This window comes from Sinohyriopsis cumingii, chromosome 7 (genome assembly GCF_028554795.1).
Source record: "Sinohyriopsis cumingii isolate HCF-2022 chromosome 7, ASM2855479v2, whole genome shotgun sequence".
NCBI lineage: Eukaryota > Metazoa > Mollusca > Bivalvia > Unionida > Unionidae > Sinohyriopsis > Sinohyriopsis cumingii.
Genome location: NC_142967.1, coordinates 113,140,973 through 113,167,213, shown reverse-complemented (window position 1 = coordinate 113,167,213; position 26,241 = coordinate 113,140,973). Strand labels below are relative to the sequence as shown.

At 40.8% G+C, this 26,241-nt stretch overlaps 2 protein-coding genes across 2 annotated transcripts in view; both read right to left on the bottom strand.

Annotated features, from left to right (window-relative positions):
• The window catches only part of LOC149795951 (uncharacterized), a 79,958-nt gene extending 79,113 nt beyond the window's left edge, over positions 1-845 (bottom strand). The window contains exon 1 of the mRNA XM_089963900.1: positions 736-845. Coding sequence (XP_089820026.1) covers positions 736-845 — 110 coding nt within the window. The remainder of the gene's footprint in view (positions 1-735) is intronic.
• A 195-nt stretch (positions 846-1,040) lies between these two features.
• LOC149795950 (uncharacterized) lies at positions 1,041-26,241 on the bottom strand. Its single transcript, XM_089965869.1, has 2 exons — positions 25,169-26,241; positions 1,041-3,657 (listed from the first exon to the last, which is right to left on the bottom strand). Exons 1-2 carry the CDS (start codon positions 25,788-25,790, stop codon positions 3,410-3,412), a joined length of 870 nt encoding a protein of 289 aa, XP_089821995.1. The 5' UTR covers positions 25,791-26,241; the 3' UTR covers positions 1,041-3,409.

Here is a 26,241-nt window from a genome sequence, read left to right as displayed (position 1 = left end):
GAAATTCTACGCAAACTACTTCTACCACTAGGCTTATCAGACGATTATCGCCGTGACAAGAGGATTTCCCGACGGTTACCGTCGTAGACATCCACAGACTGAGGGTATTTATCTGTGTACTTTACTAAATAACAGAAACCCTAAGATCTGTATTGGTTTTATGGTGTATCTTTGTTATGTGTAGAAGTCGTTTGTTTACTTTTAAGTGCTAAATATGAAGGTAACGTGGACCATTGAGGGAAGATACGTATTCTACCTCGAAGAACAAGTTGGGGTCTATAACTATTAGGATCTGGTCGACAACGATCTGTACGATGCTGAGTGCACCGGGGACACACACAGCTTGGTCTTACTCTTTTAGTCAAATATTCTTCGAGATTATGAGCATCTCGGCATAACTTTTTGAATTTGTGATAAGAAATTTGTGGATTTTGTATAAGCGAAAGGGGTAATTTCGCATTGCGGATATATAGTTCAACCAATCCAAAGTATGCGTGCGTTAAAAGTTGGTGAAAAAAACCTAGAAAGCTCGGAATTACGTCCGCAGAAGGTACAACACCAGTAAGTAATTGAGCTAAAGTTTCTTCAGTAAACAGAAGATACGCTGCGATGCCAACAATATGAAATAGTGATTTTGGATTATTATACATTGTCGTGCCTCTGTCAATTGATAAAATTAAGTGTCTGACTATCGATATATCAAATTTTTCCATGTGGAGAGAAGATTCTCCCCACCTCTGAAGTGCCTGCAACACAGGTGAGAGGTCAACCACTTTTTCAGGTACAGGTGATTGTAAGACAATTTCTTTATCTATACCGAACATTAGTACGATTGACCCTTCCATCCTTAATTGTTGATCGGTGGTTTTATATATATTTCTTCAGGATCTAGGGTTTAGAGGTTTACCGTATCTCACCGTACGATCCTTCGAGCTTCGGGAGTGTGTATGTTCGATGTTACGGTGCTGGTTTTGGAGAAGAAGAAAAAAAAAACAAAATATGATAGATATACTTGATAAGCTATTCATTTGTTTAAAAAAAAAAGTATGTTGACAAAAATACATGGTTATTCACACAAAATTAGTAGTTATATTTTAAATCAATCGAAGACAATTTGCACTTTAATATAGATATAGGTATATTTTTTTTTTTTTTTTTTTTTTTTTTTTTTATTAACCCATCAAGAAAAGACAGTCATATTTTCCTGTTAGGAAATGAGACATGGGCACATATGTGTGTATTTACGGTAAAATAGTGTAAGGTGGTAAGAGAGGGTGTGATTGAGGAGAACATTCCGAAATACTTCCGTCCGAGCGTTGTGGAAACGCAATATCATGGTGTGTCCAAATAACGTGAGCACAGAAGGGTTGGCTAAATATTGAACGAAGTTTGTATGCGGATACGATGTCGATGCTGAACGAGGTTGGCATGGTTAGTTCAGCGTTACTGTTCACTTTGGTGAGCTTAAAACCTGTCCATGTGACATGCAATCGAGGTCGAAGGTAACCTGTGACATGAAGGTTATCAATCATCGATGGTCCAGTAATGTTCCAATATGAGGGACATAGGCTAAGCTGAAGAATATCTACCATCACACATTGAACTCCCGTAGTTATTTCAAGACGAAGTTTAGTTCGTGCATTGGACTGTGAAATCCATTTATAAACTTGGACCAGGGCAATTACAAACGTCATGATGGAAACTGAAAAGATCCAATGATCCCATGTAAGGACATCAGAAACAGTAGTAAACCAATCAGGGGAAGAAGTCGTAGGTGCAATGGTATATTGGAAGTGGACTGTAGATTGTGCTTTTGTCGTATGTGCAAGTAACAGTGCAGTTGACAATGCTCTAAAACGCCATATAAGCCAAACAATCGCCAAGGTGTTAAGAATCGATAATGAAAAACTAATTATAGTCATAATGTGTAGAGAATCAAACCAAGAATCATTGTCAATTGAAATTTCTCCACTTAACATTGTTTCTGCCAAGGACGAAAAGATCTTTTGATCTGTTTTAGCGCGTGCGGCTACCTTCTTAAGATTTAAATCAATTTCCTTATCTGTAGCGAAAAATTGTGACATTTGGTGCTCGTACAATTTGAATTCAGGCAAGGAAATAGTCAAAGGATTGTCAAAAGATGTGTTACCTAAGATAGCTGCTAAGTGTGTAGAATTGAAGAATTGTTGTAAAAGTGCTAAATTAATTGGGTGAAGTTGAGTAACTTCTGTCGAATTGTCAGTACAAGTAGTGATATGTCCATCGTAAGTCATCGACGTGGTAACAACTGCGCAGTGACATGGGATGTTCATAATACAAAAACTACAACCCTTAATAACTCGACGTTGATTTTGACATTCTAATATTATTTCGTCTATAAGGTAGACTAATATTTGACTTGAAGAAATATCAAGAATATGTGGTACAACACGGTTTGTCATAAAACGGAAGTTACAAGTCTGATGGATATTAGCCTTATCATCCAAAAATAGACTATTGACACATTCAGGCTGAGACAATGGTTTAAGTGTAGGACGGATATTACAGTGTAAAATGTCCTTACCGGTACATTGATTTAAGGAAGATAGCGCTAGTGTTGTGTAAAATTGATGGTCATCAGATACTAACATTATGTCAGGTAAATCAAGTAATTGTGTAACGTGTGTTGATGATGCGTTAATTGGGACTGGGAACGATTGAATTCGATACGTTTCGAATGGTCGCTGTCGGGACGAGATAGGAATCTGTAGCGCAATATATAGGTCGCGATCTTTACGCGTTGCTATAAATGACCCAAATTGATAATAGTAACGTGGATCTTTCGGCGTTATGGAATAACCTGGATAATCGGTAGATATAATGGTCTCGATCTGATTGATTGATTCTGCTAAAACATGAGGTGGAATCAGTACGGCGGGTAACTTGCCTGCTGCCAATTCTACTGTTGCTAACTGTAATTTCTCTAATTCGTGCCTAATTTGCTGAGATTCCAGCATTTGCGCGGCAATGACTTCTTCCGATTTCTGATATTGTTGACGTATATTTTCTTCATTCTCTACCATCGCTTCCTCTAATAATAAAAGCGTTTGCGAGTTGCGACCAATAGCCTTTAACATATTATTGAATCGATTATCGACTTGTGAAATATAGGAGGAAAAATCACCTCCATGTCGAGCAAGAGCACCGAGAATTTTATTATTCTGTCTTGTCAGCATATTTATGTGACTTGCTAATGTGGCAACGTCTCCCGTTGTAGCCAGACCGAATAGGTTTTTACCTATTTCACCAATAAAGGGCAAAATTGCTCTTTTTGACACGTTTGAAGACTGAAAAACACTTTCTGGTATTAACTCATTAATTAATGAGACTGTTGAGTTAAACTGTGCATTCATTGTAATACGTATTGCATTTAATTGCTGGAGAAGAGCATTTTTGAAGTTAATCGTACATTTTTAACACAATATTCTATAGGTTCGACTGAAATGTTTTCTGGAAGCTGTATTTGAAAGGTGTGGATCCACTTATCAGCTGAACAATATACTGGTGAGAGAGACTGGAAGATAACTCCATAGTTCAATCTTTGCTCATCCACTGCAGACCCTGGATTCAGAGTCAGAAGAAGCAGTCCTATAACCCAAATCCACATTCCACCCATACCTTTAAAGAAAAAGAAGAAGTTTGAGAGATTTGCCGGCGAGAGAAGAAAAAGAAATAGAAGGCATGAGAGACTGATGGAATGGTGAAAAGGACTAGAATTATCTCTCCCAGTTAAGAAGAAATTTCCTTCTGAATTTCGTATTGAATTCAATGACGAAATATTCGGCCAAGTCGTTTACGACGTGTATTTGATTGTGTGCGTGTTCGGTGAAATGCTTCTTTCAATGCCTGAGAAACATTCTCTGTTGGTTGCCATGATGGTGTGGACCCATCGGTCCACTTGACCAGATAATGTTTCTTTCCAGAAATCCATTTAGATTTCAAAAGTTTATCAACTGAGTACCATTCTGTACCATTGTCAGTTGGTGCTTGACTATTGCTCGTTTGATCATGTCGTGGCTGAATCGACTGAGGGGGTGCGTTAGCTGCTTGTGGGGTTGGCGGTCGATAATCCCTTGGGTCTTTATAATACTTAAGCCTGTTGGCGTGTACTAGTGATTTCATTTCCTTATTGTCGGAACAACGGCGTAATCTATACGTGTTATTCGGACCTAATTGAGTGATGTAATATGGACCCTCCCATCGGGGATAAAGCTTTTTTGACAACCCTACAGGTATGTGTGCGATTTGTAGGTGTACATAATCTCCAACGCGAAAGGGCGGTTCCTTTGCTTTCTGGTCAAGCCTCTGTTTTGTTGTGTCTTGCGTTTCGCGGGTATTTGCTTTAGCTAATTCCTGAACTACTTTTAATCTTTGAATTAACTGATCTATGTATTGTTGTGTTTGTTTCTGGACAGTCTCTCTAGGTGTAAGAGACACATCTAAAGGTAAAGTCATTTCCTTACCAAATACAATGTAATAAGGCGAATAACCAGTTGAGTTGACAGCTGGACTCATTCGGAATGCCATCATTATGCTGGGCAATAGCGACGGCCAATCATCTTGTTGTTTACTGCAGTACGCTCTAAGTGATTGACTAATGGTGCTGTTCGTTCGTTCGCACGCGGAATTAGTTTGAGGGTGATATGAACTGGTATGGTGACGTGTTACTTGAAATAGTTCACAGAGTGCTAATACAATTTGGGACATAAACTTTCGTCCCCGATCACTGACAAGTGTTCGCGGTGCACCATAACGTGTGAATATTTCATTATACAAAACATTGGCGATGTCCGTTGCTGTTTGTGTACGTAAGGGAAAGGCTTCACACCAATGTGACAAACTATCTGTCACCAATAAGATATACTGGTAGCCTTCCTTACTTTTTGGCATGCACAAAATGTCCATGTGCCACCGAGAAAATACGTCTTCCGGAGGCAATGGGTGCAATGGAGCCTTTCGAGCATTTGTGTCCCGTTTAATGAGTTGACATTGAGAACATGATGTAATGTAATCATAAACATTTTGGTACATTTTAGGCCAAAAGTATTTTTGTTTGATAGCTTGATATGTTCTTTGGACACCTAAATGACAACCTCCTGCTTTTGAATCGTGATAAGACAGAAGAACATCTTGTCTCAAATTTGTTGGTAAAGCGACTTGTTTTATGAGTTGATCTGATGAAGTTTTGTGTTTTGCTCGAGGCTGGAAAAAATGATATAAGACACCATTTACGAGTTCATACTGACTTGCTTCATACGGAATAGCTTTTGCGCGACGAGTATTTTCTGGTAATATTCCTTGCTCTAAGTAAACATACATGTCCTTGAAATCAGGGCACTCACGCTGAAATTGAGCAATATCTGGTAGTTCTGAAAGAGAATCACTGAGTGTAGTGTCATTTGTGTGTACTGCGGATAGAGTTGGAATATGTTCGTTTGTGTAGTAAAATGTAATTTCTGTTAATTCTTTTTGAATACTGTGAACAGCTGGCTCTGATTGAGTAGTCTGTGTGTCTATGTAATCTGGAGATTTCTCCGCTTCACTGTGAGTGTTATCAGTTTGTTCGTAGTGTCGACGTGAGAGTGCATCAGCATTTGTGTTTTTATGTCCTGGAGTGTACACGATGTCAAAGTCGTATTCTTGCAAACGGAGTGACCAACGAATTAATCTACCTGAAGTGTGTTTAACTGTCTTAAGCCACACTAATGCCTTGTGATCTGTAATGACAGTGAATTTCTGATGTGATAGGTAAACATGATATGTTCTAATACCTTCCAAAACAGCTAAACATTCTTGTTCTGTAACTGACCATCGATTTTCAGCGTCTGTTAAAGCTCTACCACCGTAAGCTATAACATGTTCTTTGTCATCTGTCCCTATTTGAGACAAAATATACCCTAGAGCGGTGCCGCTAGCATCACATGTGAGCCTAAATGGTTTGTTAAAGTCAGGATAAGCCAAGATAGGCGCTGAAGTCAAAGCTGTCTTAAGAGTTTCAAATGCCTTTTGACACTTATCTGTCCAATGGAATGAACTGTCTTTTGTCAACAATTTATTTAATGGTGCTGCTATGGTAGAATAACCGTGAACAAATTTTCTGTAGTAGTTGCACAAACCTAGAAAACTCCTAACATCTTTCTGTGTTTTAGGAACAGGAAATTGTGTAACTGTATTTATTTTGGATTCATCTACCTTGATACCTTTAGTTGAGAACTTATGACCAAGATAAACAACTTCAGATGCTGCAAATACACACTTTGACGGCTTAAGTGTCAAGTTTGATTGTCGCAAACGTCCAAATATAAGCTCTAGATGTTTGAGGTGTTCTTCAAATGAATTTGAAAAAATAATAATGTCATCTATGTATGCAAGACATGTTGACCATGGTATCCCTCTCAGAACATGACTTAAAAGAACACAATAGGTGGCGGGGGCATTTCTGAGTCCATACGGCATTACATTCCATTCGTAAAGACCACGTGATGTTATAAAAGCACTCTTATGTTTTGATAGTGGGTCCATAGAAATTTGCCAAAATGCTGAATTTAAATCTAAAGTACTGAAAAGACATGACTGAGTTTGTCCTACTGCATCGATGACGTCTTCTAATCGAGGGAGAGGGAAGGTCATCGGTTGTGTCACCTGATTAAGTTTCCTATAATCAATAGCAAAACGATAGTCACCATTTTTTTTTTGACCAATACAACTGGAGATGCATAACTAGATGAACTAGGTTCAATTAATTGATGTTCTAATAATTCTTCTACCTGTCTATCAATTTCCTTATTGATGTGCGGTGCCGCACGGTAAGGTTGACAACGAACTGGCATAGAGTCACCTGTTTCTATTCGGTGTGTGAACACATTAGTATTACCTAACTCATCTAAGTTTACTGCGAAAACATCCCTATGTTGATTCAAAAATGAATGAAGTTCTTGTTTTTGATTTTCTGTCAAATCTGAAGAGTGTAAGTCAAAATTGATTGGTTCTTGTGATTTGTTAGACTGCGTATTCATGATATTAGGTGTGTCATTCCTATCAGAAGTGTCCTCATTAATGGTAAATATTGTTTGCGGGTGTAGTACATCGACGCATGCTAATTCTGTATTGGCACGTACTTGCATTGGCATTGGAGTTGGGTTAATAATTAATTTGTAAAAAGTTCTTTTTAGAAACTGTTAAAAGTGTTCTAGCTGGAATAATTGTAGAGTTTGACATACTGTAAGTCGGTTCTAGTAAAACAGGCGTTCCCTTGGGAATTTTACTGATACTTACTGCAACTGTACTGACTGAGTTAGGTTGGATCACTGTGTGTTTCGTGGCGCGTGCCAAACCAGCCTGGTTATGAATCAAATTTATGGTTACCGTATCGTCTAACAAAGAGAGCGTTTGTCTATCTAAATTCACGACAGCTTTGTGTTTAGTCAAAAAGTCAATACCTAAAATAATTGAATGATTTAAGTTAGGTACTACATAGAATGAGTGAGAGAAGCGTATGCCTCCTATTTTCAAATTAAGTTGAACCAACCCTGAAACACTATGACGTTCACCTCCGGCTCCAGCAGCAGAGGGGGGCGAACAGACCAAAAGCTTTTTGCACAATAAGCCCTCCCCACGGAAACTATTCGATAGAAGCGTTATTTCGTCGAAATAACACTTTTATTCAGAAAACGAGACAAAAAAAAATGTCCTTGAGAAATGCTTCGCATTTCCAGAAATGCTTTGTATTTCCGCTGATATAACGCGAGTTACTTCAATAAATCCGACTCGTATCCGACATAATTTCCACGGTGAGGTATCATCGAAAAATCAGGTGTAGTTTGCGCCCCCTCTGCTGCTCTACGAAATGAGTTTCCAAGAAAACATTTTTATGTCGCAAATAGTGTATCAAGGCCGACGCGGTATCGTGTCCGCGGGTCGTGTAAATTTATTGTCACAAATCCATGCGGGGTTCTTTGAGCGCGACTAAAGAAATTTTTGAATTTATTAATATCCATATCGCCGCTACACCAGGTTTGATGAATATTTCTCAGCGTGTGAACATCAACTCCATTAAACACCGCAAGAAGATTACAGTTATCCCTGATTACTTTTGGAATTTGTGTATAACGCTGAGTAACATAAATCACATCAGTGTTTTTATGACGACCTCGTGAAAATATTCTTGCAGGATTTTTTTGCTTGTCCAGCATCACATCATCATACACTACTAGGTTATTTATTTCCCCGTCGAGGTCTTCCACGGACGGAGCTTCTTCAATATCAGTTATAAATTCAACAACATCCTCGCCGTCTTCACTCAGCGCTTTTGCACTCTCATTAAAATCTTTTATAACATCATAACAACGTTGATCATCCACAGACGGAGCTATCAAGTATAGTTTGTCCCATTTCATCCACTTCATTATCATGTTCAGCAACAGCTGTGTTTTACCTGATCCTGACGGTCCTATGATGATCATCCTAATAGAGTTTGGTAGCACTGAATTATGCTTGACTGGTTCTTTCCTTCGCGTCGCAGAAAAATCAGTGATCTCCATTTGTATATAAGGAATAATAATTATGGATCTATATTGTGTGAAGTGTAAGGCACAAACCCCTACGAATGATCTAACAACCATTACAACAAAAAATAACAGACAAGCACTTTCTGGTAAGTGTGCGCGATGTGGCACAAAAAAATTTAGATTTCAAAAAAAAAGCCTGACAAAGTCAGCGGAGGTGACATCGCAGCAACCCTCGGACGACTTCCAGGTACCCCTTGGGCTAAATATCCCGGAGAAAAACATCTCCCAGGATACAATTACTGCGGTCCAGGGACACGACTAGATATCAGACTTGATGAACAGTCTAAACCAAAACCGGGAGAGTATCCGATAAACGCTATCGACGCAGCGTGTCACATGCATGATGTTGCTTATCGAAGTAAAGATCTGCAAGACAGGCATATCGCGGATGTGAAATTAATTCATGCACTAAGCGCCATAAAAAATAAATCATTTAAGGAGTCACTCGCTAATTGGTTAATAAGATCAGCGATGAAATCTAAATTAGCATTAGGCGCTGGATAATTAATAGAAATGCAAGCATTTCCAATGGAAGCGATTTATTATTCCCCGGCCGGATACTGGAGAGGTAACTCAGCAATTAATAAACTCGCCTACGCGGCATCAGTAACACGCGAGGTTGCCAAAAAATGGCTGTCAAAACAAGCAATATGGCAAATCTACTTACCACCACCTCGACAAATCAACTTTGCACATTTTGATGTTAGTACCCCCAATGAAGTTCATCAGGCTGACATACTATTCCTGCCTCATGATACTGTCCGCAGAAAAATATACAAATACGCGCTAACAGTAGTTGATGTTGCTAGTAGATACAAAGAAGCAGAACCGTTAGCGACTAAAACAGCGTCCGAAGTCGCCTCTGCGTTTTCGCGAATTTATCAGCGAGGACCTCTAAACTGGCCACGATTATTACAAGTTGATCCTGGTAAAGAATTTCAGGGCGCGGTGTCATCACTGACAAAGCAGCATAACGTTACCATACGACGAGGACATACTGAAATTCATCGGGATCAGGCAATTGTTGAGCGATTTAATAGAACACTCGCTGAGAGATTATTCGGATACCAGTACGCGAGGGAATTCATTTACGATACGAGATCTCGTGAATGGGTTGCAAGACTGCCAAACGTGATAGCCGCACTGAATAATGAAATTACCAGAACAACAAACATGAGACCTGTAAATGCAATCACAAAAAAATATATACCCCGCGTCAGTGAACGTGTTTCAACGCAGCCAACGACGCTAGCGTCCCCACTACTGGGTAATGTCACCGTTAGGTATTTATACGAACCCGGCGAACTCGAAGGAGGAAAAAAAAGGGCAACTGATCCTATATGGAGCGTTACAACACATAAGATATCTAGCATAACCAGATCAACTGGGAGAAACGCAATCTACAGATTAGATTCAACTGCTCCTCAGCGTGGGTTCACACGCGAGCAACTTCAGGTGATCCCCGCGGATACACAATTACCACCTCGATCACTTAAATAACTGCAGCAGCACCTCTGCGTCGATTACACTCAAGACAGGTCAACATCACATTTTCACGCGTATGACCGCGATTACTATCTATTCTATCTACGGTAAATTGCCTTGGATTATTTTTTGAATACTGCCACAGCAATAAACAATTACAACTCGCGCAGTGATTATTCTGCTGTTGTTGTAATTGCATAATAAATGTTTCGTCGAGATCAAACTCGTTGCCATTTTTTTTGTCGCTCTGTTTGTAACCGGCTAATTTCTTTCTTATTGTATCATCAGCGATTGATCTGTTGATGCTGTCGTTGATAACATCATCTAATACAATTCTTCGTAACTGAGCTATCCTTCTTACTCTTGACACGGCTAAATAAACTAAATTTGACCACTCGATGCGATCATCAACAATCCAAACTGTTGTATCTGAAATAGTTAGTCCCTGCGAACTGTGGATGGTCATAGCGTATCCTAGCGTCCACGGGGATTTGCTCATTTTTAGTGCCTGTTCAACAACATCAATATCAACTGTGACAATATCATTTAATACTAAATTCTGTTTTTCCGATCTCCCAGGTATATCAACGTCGGTATTCTGCAATCGCGTATCAGCTGGTCTATAACACAATGGCACTACCAGCATTGGAAATTTCTTCTGATGTAACTGAAATAACCGCTGCTGAAGTGTGTCCCTGACTATCTTTCTACTTGCCACTATAAGATCACTTGGTTTCCACGTTTCCCAAAAGTCGCTCAGCTCCGTCTGTGGAATTATTTCACGCATTATCTCACACTGGACTTTATCAGGTTGTAGCCTGATCAACGCCTTAAACCCTTTCAGCGTTTCATCGAGTGATCTAACATCATTAGTTATTTCCTCATAATAATCTACAAAAGTTTTCAGCCACGTGTGTGGAGATTCACCTGTAAATGGCGGTGGTTGACCATGATCGCCGCACATCACCACTGCGGTATTTTTCTTTAGCAACCAATCCAGAAACTGTTTTAATGTATCCAACGGGACAGTGTCTATCTCATCCCAGATGATTATTCCAGGGATATACTTCGTTCCCATTCGCGTAGGTGTCCACGTGCCGCCGCTGTATTTGAAAAAACTGTGATACGTACACGCGTTAACATCCCGTTGTCTCATCTCTCTGGCAAGTCTATGTGTGGGTGTTAGCACAATCATGTCAGAGTTTCTAAATAATTCTATCGCGCGAGTTGTCTTACCGGAACCACCAGGACCGTTCAGATAAACTGTTTTGTGTCTCACAACAGGATCGTGCACCGGCGGCAGCGAAGTCACCGTAGAAATTGAAAATTTCCCAGATATTTCTGCGCCGCGATATTCATCCTCGATTTCAACATCAGCTGATTCACAATATCCATGCAACATTTCATTTTTTATTCTCCATGAACCCCACGATGGATCATTCGGTATAACCTTATTTAACGCCGCTAAGTGTTTTTTATCGATATAGAATGAATCCGTTGCAACTCTCACTGCGTCAACGGGAAACCTATTAATCATCGACAATAGGTTTATTGATACATAAGCTAGCATCGAAGATCTCAAATGTGTGTACTGAGATGATTCTCCGTCGATATAACTAAAAACAGTTCCTAATTTTTCCCCGTTTGACAGAAACACATCTTCGCGGGTACAAAACGTATTATTCGTGGCGGCATCAGCGACAATAAGATCCAATTCGGCCTCGTCCATGATTAATCGACTATGATGTAGTTTATGATCATACGCTCCACCTTGAGTAAATTTTCCTATTATTCTTCGTCCTAGATCTTTTGCTGTGCTTTCATCAGTTCGGGGAGCTCTTTCGATGATAGTGTCGATAAACGATTCTGGATATTCTCGGAAATTTTCAATTTCTACGGTGACTTGCGGAGTTGGCAACCAAACTTCGGTTTGACGACAGTAGCATATAATCGCTTCACTGACCGTCAGCGACAGCAGTATTCGACTGTCAAGCATGTATCGCAATAACACTATTGGTGCCCATCGCTTCTCAACGAAATGTTTACCAAACCAAGCATAACACACAGGATGTAAACCCGTAGCGAGTTTAAACGACGACACACAAGCAACCCCGGTCAGGTCAAAATCAGGCAATGGTCCGTTTATGGCAACTCTTGTCATCGAGCTTGTAATATGACCAAACCGTTTAAAATACTCACTACATTCTCCCCGCCCAAGAAAACTTCCTGGATAACACGCCGTCATATCCACGGATATCATATCGCGGTGATCATACTGGGTATTCCACAAACCACCGTGTCCGTATTCGATACAGCTCTGTTGAATATCCTCGAGAAAACTCTTCGGGGTTGGTCTCCATGAATTTCGTTCTCGGGCTATATGCGTGACAACACCCGGGACAGTAAAACACTGCGTCAGTAACGTATCAGTGTTCGTCGCATGATATTTTTCTGCGAGTTTTTTCATTTCGTGATGTAATGCCGCCGTTCTGTATACCTCCCCGTTGGGTTTCACAAACTGATCAAACTCACCCTCGAGGTCACTTCGGAATAACCACACCGACACTGGATCGGTTTTACTTATATGATAAATAAAATCAAACATAGAAATGCTGGCATTTCCGCTCGTGGAACCACTAGCATTTTCCAATTCCGGATAATACTTTACAACACGGTCTCGAGGAAATATCCTAACCGAGTCAGTCCAGGCGTGACTGTTATGATCGATAATAGTTATTGGTGCTCCACGGGAATCATATTTACTCTTGTACAATACCTCACCGGTCAACGATGAAACCGTTATAGGAAATTTTAGTAATCGTTCGAGCTCGGCAACATCATTTATTGACGCTCCTTCATCCACTACTTTTGCCGCCCACGCTGCTATTTTAGTCTGTCTTAGCGGTGTTAGGCCGTTTCCTCGCGCGGCATTTTTAAAATGTTCCATTACTCGCTCGGCTACACAATTCAACCCTGGGGATTTTATCAATGACTCTGACATCTTCATCGGGGCGAGTTTATCAACGCGTGGTTTCTTCATCGGATAAATTCCATAAATGACTGCGGTCACAGGATACGCTCTGGCATAATACGGTGTATCAATCCCAACAAGTACTCCCGGGTTTGAGTCTTTGGTTACGACGACGGTTTTTCCCCGTCGGGCATCAAGAACAGGGTCTAGTTTGTCTCTGATAATCCATGTTGTTTCACCTGTTTCCGTGTCGTCGACGCCAACGATAAATTTTATCTGAATGAAATATTTTTTATCATCGAGATATCCAATTATGTTCGACGCGATTGTATCGTTGATGGTACCATCAATGATGGCATTTTCAGAAATGATTTTATACGAAGACCACACATGTGCGGCACCATCACGACGAAACTCTTCTTTGGCGTTCTTGATAACACCAATTACGAGTGTGAGTTCTCGTCGTCGTCGATCAAAAGTTAACCGGTCAAGATCGAATCGACCTCGGGGAAATTGGAGATTTCCAGGTTTTATTCTGGATAGTCTTTCAAAACTCATTATTATAATTAAGACAAGTATTTAAATAGACAAATATATTATATGCACCAATGCAAGTGGATTAAACTAAATTCATCAGCGCCGTGTAGCAAACCATGCAGACACGAATACTGTGGACAACATGCTCAACAGGTCCGCGGTGGGAGTCTAGGACCGATACCGTGTATCAGATGCGGCATTGGAGTACGAGGAAAAACGCAATTATGTTCAGCGTGTGGGGGGAAACGCTATCGAGAACTAAAACGGTATTATGATAAAAAAAATCCAGACTCGAACACGTTCTCGGAGCGTGATTACATAAATAAGTTTTCAGACAAATTATGAATTAGACAAATGATTTGCTTATAGTATAATGAATCAAGAATTCGTCCCCGAACAAGAATTTGTTCCCGAACAAGAATTTGTTGCACATCCAACTATTCCAAATTATGAGGCAAACCGAGATGGCACGGTGCGACACTGCACGCGAAGACGACCAGTTGGTACAGTTGATAATGCTGGTTATTTAAGATTTACTGCCACGTGCTCAAAGAGGTATTTATGTCATCGTTTCGTCTATGAGGTTTTTAACGGAGTGATCCCTAAGGGTTTTGTCATTGATCACATTAACGGTAACATACTTGATAACTCTATAAACAATCTTCGCGTGGTCACTCAGAGCAAGAACTGCCTACTGGGTAACACAGGGCGTTGTAAAACAGTTGCAAGAAGAGCTATTAAATCTATAAACGCAATTACAGGTGAAGAAATTGTATTCCAGTCAATAAACGCCGCCGGTAGGTATTTCGGTATTTGTTCACCTGTTGTACAGCATGTCGCAACCGGGATCTGCAAAACAGCATTTTCAAAGAAGCTCAAACAGAAGATTTCATTCTGTTATATAACTCTTATCGCTGACACAAACGACGATAACTCCTCCACGAGTGTGTAACGCTTTGCAGAGTTGTCGTCGTCAGAGGATTTGCTCCCCTGAGAAAGCCACCTTGATAAAATATTTTATCGAGTTCATAACATGTAATCATTTATTTACCGTAGAATATATATTTTTTTACAAACAATATCCTCGTTTTACTGAATATATCCGACTGTTTTGCTCTTCTGTGCTTGTTATATGACCGCGCTCGAGAAAACATACAATTAAAATATTTTAAACAAGTCCCGCCCACTGCTAGAGCGAATTTCCAACTCGCAAGTAACAGTTGGGTTATATACGAAATCGCTCCCTAAGACCTTTGGGTCGATCGAAAGTCAGCACGCGCAAGCAAAACCATAAATTTAATCCGCCAATGGCGGGTGTCTTTTGTGCACCATCCAATGGTCGATTCAATGGATGGTTTTGCTCTGCTGCTGATCGTAGAAAATGACCCACCTGTGTATGTTTGTGTCGTCATAGGATAAGTTAGGATAAGATTACATGTTCATTGTGCCTTTGCCTGCTATGACACTCGAATCAGAGGTAAAGGTTGTTCTGTGTTGTATCGTCCCTCCCGAGCTTCTAGATCGTTATTTGACGATCTAGAAGTTCCTCATGGGGTGAGTGACCCCCAAAAATAAACAGATAGATGGATGCATAAAGCTCTACGTCACCTGGGTGCCCACCAATAGAAACATTCAGAAAGAGTGTTGGCCAAAAATAAACGGTAACATGAGGTGCCTAAGGGAAAAATCACAACACGAAGGTCTAATATAAGACCAAGAAAAAAAAATCCTAACAAAGGACTCATGAAAGAACCGTAGGCCGGTGAAGAGTACCCAGTAAGTGATAACCGCTCATCATCTATCTGTTTATTTTTGTTTTTGGTGATGCTAGCATGAGAAGTCCCTTGGACTTCCAGAGAAACTCTTCGAGTTTCCACGCTCATGCATTTAAAAATATAAAAATATATAATAATATGAATCACGAAAATATAAATACCATACTTGTTGAAATTAAAGAATTACAACAGCGAGGTTTTAATATTTTACTAGACACTGAAACAATTATGTCAGATTTTGAATCCTTGAATGAGCTATCACAATCGGGGAAGAACAATCTCCCCGCGTGTTATAGGTTCATTAAGGGTTTGCAAGATCGCATTTACAGATCACTTGCCACGATAACTGAAAATCAGGTATCTGAATTTATTCCACTGTGCCGTGCAGTTGAGAAGATTCGTCTTGTATTGTCAAGCGAGTATGAGACTCGAAAATTAATTAGCACCAGGGTGAGACGGTTAAAAGGTTATATAAAGAATCTAAGCGTGGTGAACCACGTCGACGTGGAAATGCCTTGCATTTCTGACGAAAATACTAGTATTTGTGACTACGAGGCCGACAAGGAAGTATAAACCGCCGCGTGTGACTCACAGCACAAAGTGAAAGTAGAACCTGAGAAACGCTAGCCCCCCCCCGCTTAAGTGTAAAGCACATTTCCACGGTAAAAAAAAAGTGTATTATTTTTTTTGCCCGGGCGTGGAAACTCTTCCAGAAATGCTTTGCATTTCCAGTTTCTCTGGAAGTCCTTAGACTTTCAGGATTTGCTTAAGCGTTTCAACATCAATACAACAATGAGAATAGTTCATAATCTGTTCTCGTTGACACCAAGCTGTGATCATATGATTTTGCTGTAGCTGTGTTAATTGTGACGACGTTAACAAGAAGTCTTCGTCGCCGTACACGTCAACGATTATTTTAACGGGGAAATACTGTTCCCCTAGGGAAACCCTAGGGGGCCGACTCTTTGAGTTTCCAGAAACGCTAGCGTGAGAAGTCCCTTGGGCTTCCAGAAATGCGGTTTTTATTGCCTCGTGAAGAATTTGCTTATCATGAATATGAACTCGTGCGTGAATGTATTCACACATTATATACAACTGTTTTTTTTTAAATGCGTGAGCGTGGAAACTCGAAGAGTTTCAGGACTTCACCAGTAAGTTCACGGAGACAGTCTCGCCACGCAGGTCCAACAACCCCCCCCGTTGGTCGACGAGTTTGAAATTTATCGTTGACAACCACGGATTATTACACCGCAGATAGACCACATTGATTGGTTCTTGCACAATCAGAAAACCAGGGGGGTCTCTTGGTGTGAACGTATACAGGATAAACCCCTGCGTCGCCGTCGTAGTATCTGATGCGCTGTAGCTACCGTCGATGACGTCACATACAAGATTGACCGCGATAACATCTGTGATATTTACGATCCCCGGAGATACGTGTCTGCCATCGGATGCTGTACTGTTGTCGTGCTTGAGAATAACCGGCTGCGGTTTTGTTCGCGTGTACGTGGCAGAAATATCTTCGAAAGATTCCGCGATGAGATCCTGGACTGATTTTCTCAGTGTGTGCACGTTATATCCAGGAAGTTTAAAATCTGAAATATCCTTCACGGGAATACCAAATCGGGCTGCAAAATTCGATCTTTTTTGGGTTCCATAATCGCCTTTAAGATCCAGTAGATTCTGAATTACTTTTTGATTCATAAATTCCATCGTGGATACGAGTTTGTTTAGTTTTTCTATGGTGGTGATAATGTTCGTGCGTGGTTTTGTTATATCAGAGATATAATCTTGAAAATATACTCGCAACAGGTCTAGCTGTTGTTTATGTGCTTGTTTGATCGGATTAAAAAAATGAGCTTCTATGTCTTCTGGAAGGTATTCACGGAATCTCCCGTCTTCGAAAATTACATATATTATATCCAAGGGGGGTCCATCTGATGTTAAAAACCGGGCTTGGCCTGATCGTAATTGATCTGGAAATAATAAATGCTCGCCGTACACGAGGTCGTGTAGTTCTTCCTTCGTGGTCTCGAAATCCGATTTTTCAGGTTTTGGTGGACCCGGTTCAACCTCGGGTCGTTCTCGTGGCCATCCTAATACTGTTCGGATTGAGCTGCTATAAATATCCACGGCGTATCCCGGTGTTGAGATTTCAATGACCGCAGACAGCGTTGGTTCGTGCGCGGTCACAGATATTTTGGCTTCCTTGCCGGTGATTCGTTTTATTTGGCGTTGTATCTCCGCGTTGATTTCTTCGATCTGATAACTCCCAGTGGGTAGCGTAATTGTATCCCATTCAAGTTCACGTTGTTGTGGGTCCGCGCTGGGTTTCCCGAACACAAACGAATTATTCGGCTGCAGACCACCAAATGATGCCGACCTGATATTGGGCCAGCTGTGATACGCACTGAGCTTTGCTAATGCGATTTCGTTCACGGCAATTGGAGTTGGAAAATTAATGCTGAATTCTGGTGTCGTCGAGGACACTGAGATCATTGTGGTCCTTACCGGTGTTGTGTTTGTGACTATTTGTTGAAGCAGTTCTTGTGGCGTTGCCATCAGTGACATTATTTATTTGTTTAGTTTTCAAATAGTCATTGTACGCATCTGACATTAGTTTGAATTCAGAATCTGATATCAACGCAGCGTCGCTGGATTGCGCGTCTAACGATGATGATATCAGCGATGATAATTTCTGGTATGCGGTCGTGGCTGTATTTAATTTTGTCGTGTAATCGTGTAATTTTGTGTTAGCACACGAGGATATTTTTTTTGCTATGATGCCGAAAACTCCTGCTGTTGCTGTAGCAGCGGAAACAGAAATCGTGGCAGCGACTACTGCAGTCACTGGAGTGACCGCTGATAGTATTACTCCCGCGGATGCAACAACGGCGGATACTGAATAAACCATAACGTCTAACACTGTTATGCGTCTGCGGTATTTTTTTACTTTTTGACTGGTTACTTCGATGACAGTTTTTAACTCAGATTGCCACTCACGGACTTGATTATATCGATATTGTTGAGCATCTGGAAATCCTTCGGATTTCAACGTTGACATTTATTTAAAAATCGCTGCCGATTTTCAATTACGCGGTAACCAATTGAGGCGTTGCAGCGACGAATTCCAAACAAAACCAGTAAGATGTTGCTGTTAAAGTATCGTCGGCGGCTTCAAGCATAAATGTTTCCTCGGCGTTGCTGTTTAGTATTACAGTGCAAACCCCGGAATACTTATCGGTGGAATGTCTCCAAGGATATGTTGTGAAGATTTCAAATTTAGCGGCTGAAAACACAGACAACCTGTAAACACCGGTGGCTGTTGCTGTATATTTGATAGTGTTATTTTGTCGTGACCATGTTGCGAATCCCGATGATACCGTGAATACGATGTTGGTGATATGCCCGGGAGTAACTCCAGTGGGAACTTTAATCAGACTGGTTTTGTTAACGATCTCAGGAATTCCCGATACTATATCGTGCTGTGTTTGTTTGATCGTGCTGATGTCGTTCTGTACATCGGTGAGTTTCACATCGACGACTGGAGGAGTTCCAAAGAACTTATCCACGGTATCACTAGTTTTTTGAAAGTTTCTTTGGAGTCTTTTAAACCCGTTCACGTGAACATCATACTCTGACCGCAGCGTATTTAGTTTACCGTTGACGATGTCCACATATTTTTTGTTTGACGCATCCTGGTCGGATTCGGGATTTGCTAACGCGGTTATTTTGTTGCCGCTCATGTCAAGTCCGCCGGTCATTACGTCGCCGGATTTTGTTACTTTGTCGCTGACTAGGTCAACAACGAGTTTGTACTGCGCGTCGACGTATTGTTTGTTTGCTGCATCGTCGTTCGAGGCTGGATCTCTGAGTACGGTTATTTTGTTTCCATTCATGCTGAGTTCGCCTGTCATCGTGTCACCGGCTTTTTTCACGCACTTGTCAACACCTTTATCAATACTGTCTTTGATGCTTGCGATTGATATATTCGAGTCCTTGATCCGGCCGCCATCACTAAATGCAACGAAGTTATCCTTGGTAGCTCCAAGAACTCTGCGAATTATATCATTCCACTTAATGTTGCTCGTTCTTAGTTTTCCTTGCTTGTCTTGGAAAATAGCAACTTCATCTGGGTCAACTCCAGCTATATTCAAAAGATTATCGACTTCATCTCGGGTCGCATATTTTGAGAGATCAACATCTGTGCTTGGTTTACCTCCTCGTGTGAAAGGTCTTCCGTAAATATCCACCATTATTCTTATTACTGTTTTTCAAATGCTAGCATGAAAATGCCTAGCATTTCTCGATGCGGTATATTCATACACTACTCGATGCGGAGACGTTGCTGGATTTCTTGAGATTGCATCAAGAACATTTAAAACCTCGTTTCCACAAATGGGCGGATCAACTAATGTTTGTGTTGGTAGCGTCGACTGCCACACTGGAACATTAGAAAATCTGCTGTTGAGAGTGCGAGGCACTCCGCGGACATACCTGAGAAACTCAGTTGGCGGTGCTAAACCGTACGAATCGAAATAGATAATTCCACGTGGATCGATCGCGTAAGCAACCCAGTGAGTTCCCGGACCATCTTTGTTGTCGAGATTGATAATGCCAGTTTCTGGATTATTCGGCCGCGTCGGTAATTGATCTCGCATAAATACGCCTCTGAAATGTTTTATACGCAATTTTTTAACAGCATCGAGTAAATCAAAATTAGAAGCTGGAAGCGTCAACGGCGTTAGAATTTTTTTGGATACCATGATGGTGGAGTTCCTGGTAGTCTTAGCCCTGATCCGCGAGTGGATCTCCCCTTTTTTTTCTTATACCCGTGTCCGGTTGCTTTCTTTAGTGCCATTCCAGCTGCGGTTTCAACTGCACCGAGTGCTGCGGCTTTTGCTACTGCTGGTGCTGCCGCGGCAATCAACGCCGGTATTGCTGCGAGAAGAGGAAATATTCCACCGGTTTTGGTCATGTCCTTGATAGCTGCAGCAGAGAAATTAAGTCGGACACCGGTTTTTGCTGTTAGTGCCTTATTAAAATGTTTAATCTGAGTATTAGTCAACGACAATTTGTTTGGACCACCAACAAGTTGATCTCGTTTTAGTGTTATTGATGTCCCGCATGTGCTTGCGTTCTTCGATTGCAATTTCTTCGTTTGACCGGAAGTCAAGGTGACATTAACATGACTGTATGACATTATATTTCAGAAACTAATCTAATTGTTACATATTTTCTACTGGAGCGTCAATAACTCTCATTCGGCCACCAACACCTTCAAGTAGCATGGCTTTATCGGAGAGTATGACAGCAATCGCTCTGTAACCACCACCAGGAGCACCTACACGAGCTCGGAAATGTAGGTCGACAACAGATTGTTTAACCAGATCAAGATGTTCCAGCGAAAAGTAATAAATCGGATATAAACTCATAAAGTCTCGCTGTGATATTTGCAGGCCAGTGTCTACATTAAGGTCGCGCCCCATAAATGACATCAGACGATGATACGCGCGTGCGACACGATGATGTTCGAAATCTATTAATATATCCTCAGATGGCTCCTGATGCCCATTTATTCTCAACGAAACTTCAGAAACTCCAAGTGTATCAAATACCATTGGAGTTCTTGTCTGGTCACTTATTCTAGCACGGTATTGAAATGCAATGAAAATATGTCGTGGTGCTGATACTCCTTGTTGCGATGATATATGCCATGTAAACAACCCGCCGTGATCACCCTGAATAACGTCTGTGGTTGTTGTTTTCCAGGATAGCAGTGATTTACCACCCGTGTCCATAAAAGACAACAGTCGTTGTTCTTCGGTGATTGACGGAGACAACACTGGCATCCACAACCACAGTTTAGTTAGTATTACCTGACCAGCGGCAACAGCAGCATCTCGCCAGATAGCGTCATTATCATCAGGTTTTCGCACAAGTATAACTGTGTGTTTGGCACCGAATATAACCTTTTGAACATCTCTGCAGAATCCAAAGATGTGAGACAATGGAATCACACCTGAGAACTCTTCATCTCCACTTAACATCGATCTACGTGTTGCAAAACCCAAATTAAAATTTTCGTTCATTGATAACACTGCGGGTGCATCTGCTGCTCCTCCTGCAGCTCTTACATCACCCGTGATAACATTCCTGTTCTCGGGGCTGTCGGTTACATCCTTTGCAAACATCATTGATGGTCCGGCTGATCTGGTGTAATCATCCGAGTATCTCGCCAACCCGAGAATTGTTGTGGCAACATCAACGTTATCATGAATTGTTTCAATTTCTTTTCCATCTATCATATAAATAGCGGATTTAAATAACGCCATAATCCCGTTGTTAACAAATCCAACTCGGTCGCCGATTCCGTAGTTAGTGTTATCATTCTTTAAAAACCTACCTTCAACTTCGATGAAGGCCTCAGCGGGCAAGAAGTATCTGCTTGTATCCTGGACCTGTAGTTCAATTCTTCCCCGTTGGTTAGGATTACGTGCTTCATAAGAATAATATTGAAAATCACGTACAGAATCATCTTTAAGTATTGGTTTAGACATATCAAATGCATCATTGGATTTTCGCACAAACATTATTATTATTCGTGATGATCTAATTAAAATGTTATCGTCACCGGAAACCACTACCAGCTATCAAATTAGCAGTTACACTATCTTGCAACGCTTTGGAGGTAATTCCCGCTGTTGCGATCTCAGCTAATTTCTGATTTACGGCCTTATTTACTACGCTACTAACATTTGCCGGCATAACTTCAGTGGATGGTAGTTTTACTGGCGCGGTCCTCTTAATTGGGGTTTTTTTTTGTATCAGCTGTGCTAGTCGATCCTTGATTGATTGAAATGCTTTTCCGGCAAGACTACCAACAGTGCCAATGGCTTTATCCTTGACAACATCAGCGGCTTTCATCGCGAATTGTTTTACTAACGGTCCAGCTTTCGGAGCGATTCTTGTGACTAAATCCCTACCAACATCACCGACTCCATCTCCGTAAACAACCTCGTATACTGGTAATCGTGAGTTTACTACTCTGACACTTCTTGGTCTGCGAAAAGAATCGTGTAGTATCATTTTATTTAATTATTGTTTCTCTAACTAAATTTACTAGTCGCTGTGGTAACCGTCTGCGAGTTCATCAATGAGTCCCCGGTAAACGCCGATATCCATAATGCCACGCCGAAATAGTCTCTGACAGATATCTGCGGCTTCATTTATAATTTCCGGAGAGTTGTTTCCGGCGCGTTTTCCTCCTATGAGAACTTCCAACCGTGATACGTCATTGACGATATTGTCAGGACATATGTGGTTGTTATATCCGCGACCGGTGTAACCTTTTCCTGTTTTCTTTAGTTTTGCTGATATTTTAACAATTTCATCAAATACAGATCTTTCCCTTTTTTCTATCTTTTCTATCTTAGAGTAGGTACTCCTTTTCGGTATTCCTTTTTGTAATTTTTCTTTTTCCTCCTTTAAATCTTTTAATTCATTTTTTAATCCTTTTATTTGCTTTTTCAGTTTTTCCTCCTCTTCTGATATATCGGGGGGGGGGGGTGGGCGACGAAACAGAAGTGGTAAAATCATCATCATCGGGATCCCCCATTTGTTCACGCGATAAAATTTCAGGCACTGGATCAGGCGGTGTCATTGCGGGGTCTATTTTTAGAGCTGGTGGTTTCTTCTCCTGTAGTTTCAACTGTTTTTTCATTTCCTTTTCCTGTATTTTTTTCTTCTTTTCTTCCTCCCTTTCCTGCTTTTTCATTTCCATTTCCTGTATTTTTGCCTGCCTTTCCCTTTCCTTTGCCTTCATTTGTTGGTCTCTTAGTTCCTTATTAACCCCAATTACGCCAGTTTTTATAAAATTATAGGTATCATCAGTGCTAGATATTCGAGAAATACCTCGGTTTACTTTGTAAACATAATCCCTCCAATCAGCCAGGGTTATACCCGAGGCAGCTCCTGGTTTTAGAAAATCTTGCCGGTTAGGATAATTTAAGACAATCCAAGCAGAAAACTCCCTAAGCTCATCCACGCTAGTAAGTGGAATATTTTTTATATCAGTAATACCATCTTCGGTAAATTTATTAATAAATGTTTCCTTAGCAACTGTCACTACTCCTGCACCTGGATCAACTACAGCACCTTCATCTGCCTGTTGCTGTTTAAGTTCTTCTATTGCTTGAAGTAACCCTCGTTTTGTTTTGGTAGGGTCAGCAGGATCAGGTTTTCCTACAATTGCAGTTTTAACTTCACCAGTAGCTGCTGTAATAGGCTTAAATAATTCCTCCGCGGATGTTGCAAACTCAACTTGCGCTTCTTGTCTTGCTTTTAATTTTTCTCTGACGGAATCACGGACAGGAATAAATTTTTTAATCGCGGCTAGTCGTTGTCGTGCCAATCTAGTTGTGAGTGCTTCTCCAATATTTGCCATTATTTATTTGTCCACGATTTAATTTCCCCGCGAAAACTCTTCGAGGGATCGGGGACATTTTTTTTTTGTCTCGTTTTCTGAATAAAAGTGTTATTTCGACGAAATAACGCTTCTATCGAATAGTTTCCGTGGGGAGGGCTTATTGTGCAAAAAGCTTTTGGTCTGTTCGCCCCCTCTGCTGCTGCTCCAATAATTTGAGAAATGTTTGAGTTTTGAAACTGACTAGAGTTTACTCCTGTACGATAAAGAAATTTTAAATTGATGGCCGAGATTGTTGCGCCTGTATCTGCTAATGCATTTGTTGGTTTGTCTCTAACAAAAATTGGTACTAGATTTTTGTGAATAGGTGTGACTAGCGTGATTTGTTGCTGTTGGTGATACTCACGACAGGTTTGTGTCCTCCCGTGAGATACGTATCCCTATTGTTTTCGTGTCGTCATGCACACACGTGATAGATGTCCTATCTTGCGACAAAAATAACATTGCACATTTCGTGCACGACAGACTGCTCTTGACGTACATTGTCCGCCACAGCCAAAACAAGGGTTGAGAGGACGGCCTTGTGGTTTGGGCTGGTAGCGCGAACCACGTGATGATTGAGATGTGTAGCTAGTGTCATTGTATTTGTTTGGAAACGTCGGTGGTTGTACTGGAAAATTTGTGTTGCGTTTGTAATACATACCGCGCTGTTGGTAGTGTGAGTTCTGAGGGCTAAATTGCTGTTTTGTGGTGTCAGCGAGTGCGTGAGATTGAGAGTATGCATTGATGTACTGGTTTTGTATTGAATTCGAAACTTTTACTTCGTCTTTGAGTTGCTTTACTTCATCTAAAAGTGTGTTAAATGCAGACAGGTCAGTGTTATCAGTAGTGGCCATAGCTTTCTCAGCTAAAACTGCTGCTTGGCGTAAATTTGCCATATTTGTTGGATTTTGGGTCATTACAATCCTTTTTATGGAAGGTTTCAATCCATTCAGTGCCACCGCTAATAAAACTTGATCTGGAATTGTTTTGTTAGTTGCAATTTGAAAAAGGCGACTTAGATAGTCCATAACTGATTCAAAAGACCCTCGCTGAGTTTGCAAAATTGATAAATCTAAAATGACATCGTCATTGTGAAATCTAGCCTTAAATGCAGTGACTCGGTTGTGCCAATTGGTTATGTCATTTTCTGGTAATGTATCATACCAAATTTTAGCATGCCCTTGAAGGTGAAAAGGAAAAGCATTCAAGATCTTAGCTTCTGATAGTTCATAAAACTTAGCCCATTGTATAAAATGATTTAACCATTTAACAGGATTCTGAGATTGATCTCCATTAAAAACTTCTAATTTAATAGATGAAGACATACCCGTTTCTGAGAATCTGTTTCCAAAAATCGTACCACTCCTAGAATAATATTCAGGTGGTGTTAAAGTAACGTGTCCTGTGTTAGATGGCTGAGCCGTTAATGTTCTATCTTTTAGCACAGTCGGTAAAGTTGGTGTAAAGTCTAACGAGTTCGCAGTAAAAAGAGTACTTTTAGGGGTCACGAGCACCGGTGAGACTGTGTCCAACAATGAATCTAGGTGGCTGGGGCTCCCAAATGATGTTGTGGCACACTCGGCTGGGCGCTGGGTCACTAGTACTGGAGTAGTCGTTGGCGTTGTTAGGTTGGTTGAATCTGAATCGGGCGTAGGTTGGATCGCTGGTGCTATGGTAGGTGTAGTCAGGGTACTTGTAGAGCTTGTGGAAATCGTTTGTGAGGTGGTCAGAGGTGGGTAGATTGTCACGGGCGATGTATAGATGGTTGCTGCACCGTCTAGCAGAAGTGACGTCGATGGAATAAGGCGGTTATCATGTGGAAGTAGTGGCGCTGTCGCTTCTGGGGTTAATGTGGCGTAGTTGGGTGGTGTGAAATCTGACGGCCTCAGGAGCTGTGTGGCGATTCTGTTTCTTAAGTTGTAGTTGAGTGGGGTGGCACCTTTGTTCATGATATTCTCTCTGCAATTTGTTCTCCACCAGCTTTTACGAAAAGTTTTACTTCGTAAACTCTAAGTTAATCCATTTCTCAATTCCGAGAGAGAGAGAGCGAGAAGAAAGGAAGGAAGTTCAAGTCATTTGATGTAGTGTCACTAGATGATGAAGACGTGACTACATTCTTGGGGAATTGAAGGTACTAGGGATCGAGCTGCAAAGACAAAGCCCGTTTGAGGTTCTGGCCAGCAAAACTTTATTGAAATACTCAACATGTAAACTTACATTTCAATATCAAAGTACAACAAGCTCAATTTTCGGATATAAGAAATACATATTAAACTACGATATTCTTTCACTTACCAACATCATAACTTGTATAATAACTTCTAATACAATTTAATCAAAACTTACTCTTAACACAATTTAAAGGAATTTTCAATTTTGTTACTTGTACTAAAAAATTCT

What these genes read in the sequence shown, in the direction of transcription:
- LOC149795950 (XM_089965869.1), bottom strand. Translation starts at nt 25,790, where the DNA reads ATGAACAAAGGTGCCACCCCACTCAACTACAACTTAAGAAACAGAATC. An exon ending in AAACAGATTCTCAGAAACGG is followed by an intron (nt 3,658 to 25,168) that starts GTATGTCTTCAT and finishes TTTTCTTTAAAG; the next exon opens with GTATGGGTGGAATGTGGATT.